At 45.4% G+C, this 11,773-nt stretch overlaps 2 protein-coding genes and 1 non-coding gene across 3 annotated transcripts; 1 reads left to right on the top strand and 2 right to left on the bottom strand.

The window, feature by feature from the left end:
* Positions 1–48: 48 nt before the first annotated feature.
* TRNAT-UGU (transfer RNA threonine (anticodon UGU)) lies at positions 49–120 on the bottom strand. The gene has a single exon. It is a non-coding gene; the product is annotated as a tRNA-Thr (tRNA).
* A 1,048-nt stretch (positions 121–1,168) lies between these two features.
* On the bottom strand, positions 1,169–4,055 carry ix (mediator complex subunit intersex). Its single transcript, XM_089557214.1, has 4 exons — positions 3,822–4,055; positions 3,689–3,747; positions 3,516–3,609; positions 1,169–1,516 (listed from the first exon to the last, which is right to left on the bottom strand). The coding sequence occupies exons 1-4, from the start codon at positions 4,017–4,019 to the stop codon at positions 1,304–1,306; spliced, it is 564 nt and encodes a 187-aa protein (XP_089413340.1). The 5' UTR covers positions 4,020–4,055; the 3' UTR covers positions 1,169–1,303.
* Positions 4,056–4,289: 234 nt separating this feature from the next.
* Positions 4,290–8,278, top strand: koko (cyclin Q). The gene is made up of 5 exons (XM_089555729.1): positions 4,290–4,581; positions 4,678–4,775; positions 4,851–4,936; positions 5,923–6,055; positions 7,721–8,278. Exons 1-5 carry the CDS (start codon positions 4,524–4,526, stop codon positions 8,060–8,062), a joined length of 717 nt encoding a protein of 238 aa, XP_089411855.1. The 5' UTR covers positions 4,290–4,523; the 3' UTR covers positions 8,063–8,278.
* The last annotated feature ends 3,495 nt before the right edge of the window (positions 8,279–11,773 follow it).

An 11,773-nucleotide genomic window follows, 5' to 3' on the forward strand; every position in this document is an offset into this window, starting at 1 on the left:
ATCGCTTAAAGCTAATTGATTAGAAAAGCAGAAGAAAAAACAACCACATGCCGCCGGTGGGATCCGAACCCACGACCTCCGAATTACACGTCCGGTGCTCTACCGCTGAGCTACGGCGACGGCTGTCAAATCTTAGGAAGCATAAGGGGGTTCTCAAACAGCTTCCACCCTCACCGTTTGATGACGTTCTATGTCACATCAGCGGTAACTAAGGACGTGCTACGTCCGCCGCTTAAGAACGTGGGTGGCGCTGGTGAACACTCCCAAGGTTAGGTTACTTGTAAACATAAATACCCCCAAAAACAGAAGATTTGACAGCCGTCGCCGTAGCTCAGCGGTAGAGCACCGGACGCGTAATTCGGAGGTCGTGGGTTCGGATCCCACTGGCGGCATGTGGTTGTTTTTTCTTCTGCTTTTCTAATCAATTAGCTTTAAGCGATCACATATTCAGTAATATTATAAATTGATCAACACCACAAAATAAATAAATTAAAAACCCCTGTGCCCCTTGGTTTCCGTGGCTGTTGACTTCTCTCAACTTTATGATGTCTTACTCTGCATCTGTGTGAGTCTTTGCCTCTTCGCCGTCCGTGCCTCGTTTGCACAGTTCTTTCTTTGCATTTGTAATCAACCAACTAGTCCGACAAGTTCTACTCAAGACAGTCCTTGGCACACAAGCGTCGCAGTCCAGCAACCAGCACTGTAAGCCCATATGTTTTATTACACCGCACTCAAGAAAAGTGCACGAAAAATGACATGCAGAGAGTAATGGGAACTTTTGAATTTCCCCAAGGTAGTGTCCCATTTAATTGCAATGGGTGCAGTTTTAGTACAAAAGATTGCTACTATGATTTATTATGCCAACCAACTTGAAGCAACATTTTCAACAAAACAAAACAGGAGCACTTCCCAGATATTCACATACTGCTGCAGCAACCTAGAAATCAGGCCACTTCAAGAACTGATGCATGCAAGATAGTGCCATCTTATTTATTAGTCCAAAACCGGCAATTAACTACATTAAACTGCAAGCTCATGGTATGACTGCTAACATGACTAAGATAAGTAATGCAGCAAAATACAGTTAGCAATTTCTACCTAAGCCTTCTGTTAAGCAGCTGCTACGGCAAGCAGCTCCAGAATTTCGCAAGAAGGTGACGCAATGAAATGGAGAGAAAGACAGAGATATGGTTTATTTTTTTACAAGCTATGAAAGGTGAAGTCGTCGATGACAGCTCATCCATACCTGTGCCTCAGCACGCATTCTACACCAGATGTCGCAGGTACGTTTTGACGAACAAAACTACTCTGGCTGGTTAATTCTTCGAGCGCCTTCATTCAGCACATCCTGAACAGCCTTGGCAAAGCTGACCTGTGCACGGATGGTGTTGATGTACTGGGTATAGGAAAGTGTGCCATCCTGAGGGTTGCTGGGGTCTGGCTTTGTGGCCACAACTGGCACGGGCAGGTACTGGTGGCTGTCTCGCAGCTGCAGGGCACACTCTTGGATGGTACGCTGCAACAATAAAGAAGCTTAGTTTCATCTAGCCTTACCCATCAACAATGCCGCAATTTATCTTTCACTTTCAGCAGGGACCCATCTCACAACAGCAAGCAGGCAAACCATACTAAAATGGCAGGTTGTGATGACACCTCAAGGTCACGTGACATAGGTGGCCCACCCACCTCCTAGGTTGCTCATGATTTTGTTCCGAAAGCAACACTACAGCAGCCCAGCTCGGCTCGTCGCGTATGCTCGTGGCGGTGCGGCTACCAAACGACCTTGAGTCGCCGTTGCCTAGCAACCGCTTCAGCTGTGCTCCAACAGATGGCGCTGTGCCGCTTGAGTTCGAACTAGAAAACTAAAAAGAACTAGAAAACTAACCAGTAAGTATGCCGGTCATGAGGACGGAGAAAGAAAGAGCATTAAACGACAGGTTAAAAACGTGGAAGTTAAAAATTGGATGAATTCAGTGGAAAAGAAACATAGTGTAGAACTATATCGATTCTGGAAAAGGCAGATCAGGAAAGAATTTTTCTATGATAACTCAAGAGGCAGTGCCCTACTTTTTGAAGCTAGATCAGGGAGTCTTAGAACGCGCAGCTACAAAAAGAAATTTAACGAAGAAGATGACACATGTGCAGTGTGTGGTAGATCTGTGGAAACAATTGAACGCCTCATAATCAAATGTGATGGTATCCATCCGGTTGTCGATGCGGGCACAGTCACTCTTTCTGAGGCCCTAGGGTTTAAAGATAACAATGGTCATGTAAATAAATCTGCAGTGGAAGTCAGCAAAAAGCGATTGGAGGATTGGTGGCTGAAAAGCAGAGATGTGGCATAAGGTTAGAATTGTAGGAAACCGTAGGCAAAGGTGATGGAGAATCTTAATGAGAATTGCCAACACAGTAAAAAAAAAAAAATAACAAAGAAAGAAAAGCTGAGCATGGTGGCAATTGCCACCACCCCGTTTCAAAGGGGGCGCTCCTATCCATCCATCCATCCATCCATCCATTGGGCAAGTTCAGAAGAGCGTTGCGCCAGCTGCGCGAGAAGTTGCTTGGGAAGAGCAACATGGGCCGCACAATTACCACCGGTGAATGCGATAGAAACAGCCACCTGCCAGTGGCTCTCTCTTAACTGCTGCGCCACTGCGCTGATAGGGGTATGAGGACTCAACGCCATCTATGAATGTCAAATAGAGAGTTAAAAATTCTGCATACATGTGCATTCACCCTCTACTAGTACCACGTCGTGCTCTTAAGGCAGAGCTTAATTGCCCCCTCCAGTTGAAGAATGAACACCTGCTTTTGCACGCGTTTTCGGTTTAACTACATTAAACCCCCACCAATTTTTTGCTCACAACGCCGACGCCAGATTTTCTGGGCAACGGGACCTTTAACACACTCCTCGCATTAAAATCCTCTTCAGCACCTGACATTTTAACCAATCTGTATCCTCTTTGGTGGCCCGACCATTAAACCCGTTCCATTATACATCCCACGAGTTAGTGAGAAGACATTAGCCACCATTCTAAACAAAACTGGGCACTGCTTAGACACCAATTTTCGTTCACCAGTTCACATCAGTTGCTGAGTTGCATCAGTAGCACCACTCGGTTCCCGAATTCACATTTCTTTCCATAAAGAAATTCTACACCTTCAACCTCAGCCTAACTGAACTGGCAAGTGGTATTTCTGAGCCGCCATAAAGTATCAAAAGTGCTGACCGCACGCGGCAAACGAAGGCAGAAAGGAAACAACCTCGATATGAAAACGGCCGCGCAAGGACGCAGCCTGAACGCTATGATGCTGCAGTCTAGAAATGTACCCCGCTGCTACATGCACTGGTGCCTCAACGCATTATTAACGCGTCTAAACTGACATCCCTGTCACTTATTTCCAGGGCAGGGAATGAACTCTGTCGGCTCAGCAATTACTCTAGGAGTCTAAATACGCCGAAGAATGCCTCGGGAGTATTCTACCACGGTGTAACGTCAATGAGGAATACGTACAAGATTCAGCTCGATCTGGTTGCAGATCGAAAAGAAATCTTCGAGGGCCTTGTCAAGTCTTGGAGGCGCCGACTCGTCCGATGTGGTTGCTCGCCTGCAAGGCGAACCACAACAGTCACACACAAGCGTCAACCTCGATTCAGGCGTCAGTGGCTCCGAAACAATAAACTCACACTCCATTGTCCACTGCTGCTGTGTGATATATATTCGTAGCTGCCACTTTCACCAGATTCTGAAATGAGGCGGCAGAAGTACAATCAAGAGCCTGGAAAAGTTCAGACAGTAGTAAAACGACAGGCAACTCACCGAGAGCGCTTCTTTCAAAGACCAAACCAGCGCCTTCACTTTGACGACGTTGTCAAACTTGACCTCGGTTGTAGATGTTTGGCCTTGTGAGGAATGAACTGCTTGCGGTTGGCTTGGGTGCTGAGACATAGATGGGCCAGGGGGTCCGCCGGGCGGGCCGGCAGCCCCAGCAGGCAAACCCTGCATGGGAGCAGCCATCTTCACGCAAACAAAAATGGGGGGGAAAAAAAAACGACGCTGCCAAAGACGTGAAAATAGTGCAAGGATAGAATTCACGTCGTTTTGATGACAGATTTACAGTCGCCGCAACGCGTATTTTCGCTGCGAGCGAAAGTTCGTCTCTATTTTGTACTCTATAAATGTTTATTCACCCACTAATTATTGCGTTTTTATGTTTTATTTTTCAACATGTGTCAGGATCAATTATTTTTTCCCTACAGAAGACACTCTAGGTGGCGCGCAGGTCGTTTTTGTTTTTGTCACCGTTGATTGCCGGTGCCGGCAAAGTTGGTCGCAAGTGCATACTGTGCATACAGCGAGTGTTTAGCAGTGCCGGCATGCCAGCGGGTCGTTCTACAAGGTAACTTTACTCCAAAATCGCTTTGTGTGCAGGCAAGACATCTGCGAGTGCACTGTGAAACGAGGCGGCACTAACAACTTCGGCGTGGTGAGCGCATTCTGCGCGCGCAAGCTACCTTCACGATGACTACCCCAAAGGCACCATCTTACATCGGCTCTGTGAGATTAATATTCGAAGCAGGTGAGATTAATCTTTATGCCACGTTACTACGTCGGCTCTTCCGACTTTCATAGTAGTAGAGCTTCACTAGATTGTGCTCTGTATGCAACGTTGCAGGTACGAAGTTAGAGGCCAAACCTCAAACTGCAGCAACCGCTGCCACGTATTTTCACCGCTTCTTTCAAGAATGCTCCCAAGAAGACTATGACTTCTATGTAAGTGTTGCTATTCAGCTCTTAATGTCAGCTTTCATGCTGTTTTGTAACTTGCGTCTGTTCTTTTACTCCAAGCTCGTGGCAGCAACAGCGATGTATTTGGCCGGCAAAGTCGAAGAGGACCATCTCAAAATACGAGACGTGGTGAATGTATTCCACAAGTGAGTGCGGGAGCGCTCACCCTTGAAGGCGTTGTCGCAACTAATTGCGAGTGGCCCGTTTTTAGCACGGTCCTACGCTGTGTCTTTTCAGTGGGAATGGTTTCAGAGCTGTTATTAAGCGTGATTCATGTAACATTCTGGTCAACGTTTTGTATTAAACGCACTGTTTCGAATTATCGGAAGGCAGGCAAATGATGACGTTGCACGAGCCTGTTATTTCACATAGGTCGCTAACTTAGTCTCTCAATTGGCGCGCAGAATACTTCTGTTTGATAGCGTTGAAACGTCGGCTCTTTCCTCGTTGGCGTTGCATAACCCTCCTCGCAGTGCCGCCCCTCCTCCTCCGCTGTAAGAGTGTGTTAGCCGTATTTTTCCGTTTTCGTTTGTTCACTGAATGTTTCTATTGCACTGATATGCCCACCTTGTTTGAATTTTTCGTAGCGGCAACTTTGGTTTTTCTTATAATGTTAGGACTCTTTAATTTGCATCAGAGGAAAATAAATTTGTGTGTAGTTAACCTACTGCTTGCCACTGTCCTAGAAGGAATGAATCCAGCTCTCAAAAAGTCTACTGACAGAATGCTGATGCTGCATCTAGTTTGATTCATTCCCGCTGCAGTTGCTCAAAGCATAAATTAATTTCTTGCCTTTTTCCTCGAATGCCAAATACAACACTTATCCGGCAATTCCTCCTGAACGTGGTAACGTTTTCGCGGTATCAGTTCAACGCAGGAAAACCCAAGTCGCCGCTACTAATAATTCGAACAAGGTGCACAGATTAGAGCAATCGAAACATCCCGTAAACAAATGAAAACGGGAAAATACGAGGAACACACTCTTAGAGCGGAGGAGGAGGGGCGGCGCTGCGAGGAGGGTTATGCAACGCCAACGAGGAAAGAGCCGAAACGTCTACACCCGGAAAACCGGGGACATCGTAACAATTGCATCTGGCTTTGTTAGAGATTTCCAACAGCACTCTTACTGCAGGACTGCCTATCCAAAGTCGGATCCCTTGCCACTGGCAGAAGAGTACTGGTGCCTGCGTGATGCCATCGTCCAGTGTGAGCTGCTCATGCTGCGAGTACTCCAGTTTAAAGTTTCTGTCGACCATCCACACCGGGTGAGTTTGCCTTGGCATTGTGCACTCATTGCAAAGTCTTCTGTCAGAGAAAGCTGGAAATGTTTCGACTCGCAGCCCTAGTCCAACGGGAAGTGCTATGCCCAATACCATGGTCACAAGTGGCGCTTGTTAACATTGTGAACACTGGTTTATGTATATACGCACACATTCACCTGAGCAGAACATTCCTGCAAGACAGGATGGATCGTCTACCAGCAATGCACTCTGCTTAGAATGGCCCAAATGAATCAGCAGACAAGTGCTATCAAGACAAAATGGAACTTTGTCGTCATGTTATAGTCATGAGCAGCAGGAGCCAGACAATCTGTTTTCCAATTACAAGTAATGCCTGCATGCAAAGGCTTCCACTGGGTGATAAGTGGTACCTCGCGTAATGGAAGTTCAGAAGCTGCGACACAAATGTTGTGGTCATTGGACTATCAGTATGACCTCTTTTCACACAGCTAGGCATAGTGTAAGAGTTGCAAAGAATAAGTACCTTGCTAGTTGTTAACTGCTGGGATGTGTGCTTTAGAACCTTGTCATGAGCTGCTAACTGTGTGGTTTCAGAAAACAAAAATGCCAAGGGTTGGGGGGTAGCCCCATTTCGCTAGCCAATGTTTTGATAAGAGGACTTGTCTTTGTTGTCTTCCTACCATCACCCCAACCACAGCTGTGTAGTTGTAGGTCATATTGACTGTGATATGCAGATTCCTCGTGCTTTGTCTGCGGGCCAGAAAAACGCAGCAGAGGCAGTTTAATAGTCGCTGCGGACAGATTCAGTGTAAAAATTTGAGTACAACTAGAGTGTTCTTTAGAGCTCGATCTCTTCCAATGCCATGCCAGTACTAATTCAGCCTCAATAGAGTCATCAGCAGCACACGTTCACAGACAGAAGCTGTGGGAGCAGCCAGTGTTGGTGGGCATGGTGCTTGTTGAAGAATGAAGGAAACAACTGAACACCCTTAAAGGTGCAGTGAAGAGGAATCTGAGCTCGTCTTTTTGCCGCGGGAACTCAATCTACGCGTTCATAGCATTCTTAGAAACTTATACTTATTGCCCTGTGTGGCGGATTTCCCTAATTAAATCGGATTGACGTCCGGCTCCTGCCTTTTTTTTTTAATTCTCCGTACAGTGGGTGGAGTCGACCAACGCGTGGAGTGCCTTTCAGCCAGCTCCGTGGAGGCTTTGCTTTCACTTTATTTTGTTTTTTAGGTTTCCGTGAATAAATAGTTTCATTCGCAGATGATATAGCCGCAAAATAAGCATGCAGAAATAAAATACGCGCGGACTGTTTGCTACTACGGATTACTACGTATTACTCCGCCGTTGGCAGAGCGGCAAGCCTCCACGGAGCTGGCTGAAAGGCACTGCATGCGTTGGTCGACTCCACCCACCATAAGGGGAGAATAAAAGAAAGGTGGGAGTTGGACGTTAATCCGATTTAATGAGGGAAATTGGCCACACAGGGCAATAAATCACTTTCTAAGAATCCTCGGAACGTGTAGATTGAGTCCCCGCGGCAAAAAGGCGATTTGAGATTCCTCTTCACTGCACCTTTAAAGAGAGAGAATGACTGTAAGGCATGCAGTGGATGTTTGTGCGATTGTTTTTTCTTTATGTTGTAATTCTTTCCTTCCTGTTTCTTTGTATCTTCCCCCCCAGTATCTGCTTCACTACCTCCAGTCACTGACCGACTGGCTGGGCCCCCTCACGTGTGGTGGCGGCGGTGCGCGTGGTGGTGCTCCATGCCAAGTCCCCCTGGCCCAAGTGGCATGGTCGCTGCTGTGCGACACCTACCTGCAGCCAGGCTGTCTGCGGCACCCACCGCAGGAGCTGGCGGTGGCCGTCCTCCAGGTGGCACTGCTTGCCTACGACGTGCGAGTTCCGCATGGAGAGGACAGCGTGCTCAGTTGGTACGAGACACTCTGCGAGAACATGACACGAGAGAAGCTTGCTGACCTCATCATGGATGTCATACAGGTCTACGACGCCGAAGGACAGTAGTCAACATTAACATTGTAAGCCAAAGCAACCCGAAGTGATTGGTACATAGCTAGCGTTTGGGAAAACGGGGTTGTGGAGAAGTTCAGTGACATCATGGGTATTGTAAATGTACAACTGAAGGACAGTAATAAACATCGCCATTTCCAGATGAAGTAGCCTGGTGTAAGTGGTCAGGAGAGGTTGCTGACTGCGCATTAAACTCTTTTAAATAACAACGATCTGTCTATTCTTGACTTTCTTGCCAACATTTAGTTGCAGGCAGTTTGTTGTAGAAATTTGTACCTGAACATTATTGACTGTGTGAACCTTTTCTAAACTTGCGTGCAAACCAGTTCTGCAACGAAGTTAAATAAAGGGCACACTGTCGCTAGTAATGTTTAGGTTTGCATTTCTTGCATGGGCCCAGCAACCCACCAATGCTAAAGTATATACAGTCTGACATCGGGTACAAAACAGGTAAAAAATTAAGAGAGTTTGATGTAACCGCTATTTATAGGGTAAAATTTTGCCAGAAACTTGCTCAGGATAAGAGTAATTTAGTCAGTGAAAGGACGGTGACTGGGAGAGGCCTCCGCCGAATTTTTAGGACGGTTTCGACGCTGCTCATGTTGTTGTGGAGACCACTAAAAACAGGGCGCCAAACATCAGTTAGGTTGGCTTCCCCGCACAGCACCGCCAGCGCACGGAGGCAGCAGGTCAAACGCCAGTTGGGGAGATTTCTGGGCGTTACAGAAATTGGACGCCAGAACGAAAGCTTTCACTTTTTCTCCACCTTCTTGACTGTCGACGTGAGCAGAGGATGGCTACTGGAAGGCTACAACCGATTGTATTGCTGGTTCCGGGGCACTATTGATGAGTGTAAGAGGCACAGATGAGTGTTGACTGCCTGGCTACCAGCTATGCACACCACTGTTTCTTCCATCAAGGTGTTGGCAAATGTGACGTAAAACATCAACTATGGAGCAAGCGCTTACCACGCCACGAACGTTCAACTCGTGTAATCAGGCAAAGCCTGCCACCTGTCATCTTAGTGAGCACAGACTGGCACTCGGCAATTCGGATATCCGTTTTATGGCTAACCGCATTCTGTATAAAAAGCAAGAATTGCATGTATGTGTTTAAAAATTAAGGGACAGTTTGATAAAGCCAAAAATTAGAAAATCCGTGTTCGTTGTATCAAGATTTGATTGTAACAGCCCGATTGTTCTTTTTCCGAATGACAACTTTCCTGGATTGTAATTTCTAAACAACTGAATGAATTGGTATTCTTGGCTTTTGCCAAGGAATGTAGGGTTTTTTATGGAGGGAACCGTGTGTAGTGTGAAGAATATTTTTTTTGCCTCGTAAAGAAGTGCGAGCATTTCTGCAGTGCCTGTGGTCTTGGCACTTGAACCGCACACCGGCCTGGTGCCTGTTTTCGTTGTTGCTGCAGTGGACATAGAACTGCTTCCTGCATTAAAATTCTGGAGAAAACACTTAGACTTCAGATCAGATGAAATGTTCTTTCCAACATTGGTGATGCTGAGGGCCATGGACGAAAAGCCTCTGAATGGCGGGCTTGATTAGGCTCACAACCCTTAATTACATGGCGGCATGGCATAACAGCAAGTACAGTCGAACCTCGTTATAACGAAATTGTTTATCACGAAATAGTGGATATAATGAAGGAATGACAATAGGAGATATTCAAAATTCCGCAAGTGCGCTTTCCCACATAACTATGTTGCCCCAAACAAGATGGCCGACTTCGCTATAAAGGAACTACGTGGGCTACAGGACAGGCGCTAAAGGTGTGGATAGAATGTAAGAAAGTATTTTGGAAGAATCAAACAAAAAACCAGTCTTTCTTGCTTTGTTTCAGCTGGAAACGCATGGTCAGCCATCTTGTTTGGGGCAACATTGTTATGCGGGAAAGCGCACTTGCGGAGTTTTGAATATCCCCTATTCCCATTGGAAGCTCGGTCAACACGGCCTATAACGAAGTAATCGCCAGGCCCCTTCAACTTCATTATAACGAGATTCAACTGTAGTTAAAATTTTGTCCGGTTGCGAGGGCAGAACTGTGAAATACAAATGCACACCCAAATAAATGCTCACAGAAACCAAGCCACAGAGGGCAGTTCAAAGTAGAGACGAAGCAATTGTACATACATGCAAATAAAGAAATGGCACTGTATAACAGAAAGCTGTATGGCATTATGGGAGATGACAGACACATGAAATATGAACAAACATGTCTGTTTAACAAAATACAAGGTTCAAAAATACAAATTCAAGCAGATATGTCGGAAGAAAGAACTACATATCTTTATTTAGGTGTGAAGGTAGAAGAGGACACAGCATTTCAAGTTCATAATTTATCATTGCAGTGGAATTTCCCACATTTCAACATGTCTGAGAGAGTGAATATTTCATTTAAGCTTTATGTTAAGTGTATTATTTTGTCCTTTTAGATCAGCTTCATACTAATACCTTAATAATCGGGTTCTGTAGGTGTCCCGAAGTAGTTTAAGTGGAGTAAAAAGAGGTTGTGTGTGGCTCACATTTATTAATTTTTTTTCTCAAAGTTCAGCAAGGGACAATTACATGAGGGTTGAGCTGACAATAACTGTATTAGCTTGAATACAGACGGTTTTCGATGGCGGAGTTGAAGTGACCGGGATTGGTGATGGTCGCCAGTTTTGATGGAAGGCCATTCCAGTTGCTGTTTGTTCTGAGAAAAAAAAACGGATATGTTCCGTGCAAGCTTGCTCAGGTTTAAGAGCTTTAGAGTGACTGTTGCGAAAAATACGATGAGTGCATGGGATGGGGAGCTACATTGTTGAAAGTGTGATAAAATTTATGACACAACAAAAAACAGGTGATTTTTCACTGATAAGGGCAGTATAGGAAGATGGAGCTTAGATTTTAGGCTTGAAACGCTAGTGTGATAAGAATAATCTGTGCAGATGAATCTGGCAGCACTGTTCTGGATCGATTCTAGCATAGTGATTAGGTTAGCATGGCATGGATCATACATTGCACATGAAAACTTTAATTTTGAATGTATAAATGTCAAGTTAGCAAGAAGTGTTATGGAACTAAGGAAAGGTTACAATTTAAATACCATAGGACTTGATAAGTTGAATTAGTGATGTGAAAGACCTGCCACGGTGGCTTAGTGGTTAGGGCGTTTGGCTACTGAGCTGGAGTTCCTGAGTTCGAACCTAACCTCAGGGACTGTGCTTCCATGGAGGCAAAACTGCAGCACCTCTTTCTTTCTTTTTTTTCTCTCTTTCTTTCTTTCTTTATCCTCTCCCTTGGAGCTGTTCAGTGTGGACCGAAATTTGAGACAGATACTTCATATCCTTTCCTCAAAAACCACTTTTCAGTGTGACGCAGCCAGGTTAAATCTCTACTTAAAGGGACGGAACACTCTATTCTAAGCGTGCAATTTTTTTTGGCACATCGGAAAGCAACGGTTTTGTGGAAAATGCTGTAGAAGATTTTTACCGAGCATTTTAAAATCTGTGCACGCACCCGTTTTTACGTACCCCAATGCTGGATGATCAGCAAACGCGATGGCGATTGCAAGTTGGCAAAAGTTACCAAAAACTAATATAAATCTTCCTCACCAGACAGTAATAAGATATTTTAGTATAGAATAGCATCTATTTTAGTTTCCACACTCAAAAACTGTGACGGCACAGTGATGCATACACCTTGTCAACA

The sequence above is a fragment of the Amblyomma mixtum genome, chromosome 8, assembly GCF_055824585.1.
Source record: "Amblyomma mixtum isolate Tamu chromosome 8, ASM5582458v1, whole genome shotgun sequence".
Lineage (NCBI taxonomy): Eukaryota > Metazoa > Arthropoda > Arachnida > Ixodida > Ixodidae > Amblyomma > Amblyomma mixtum.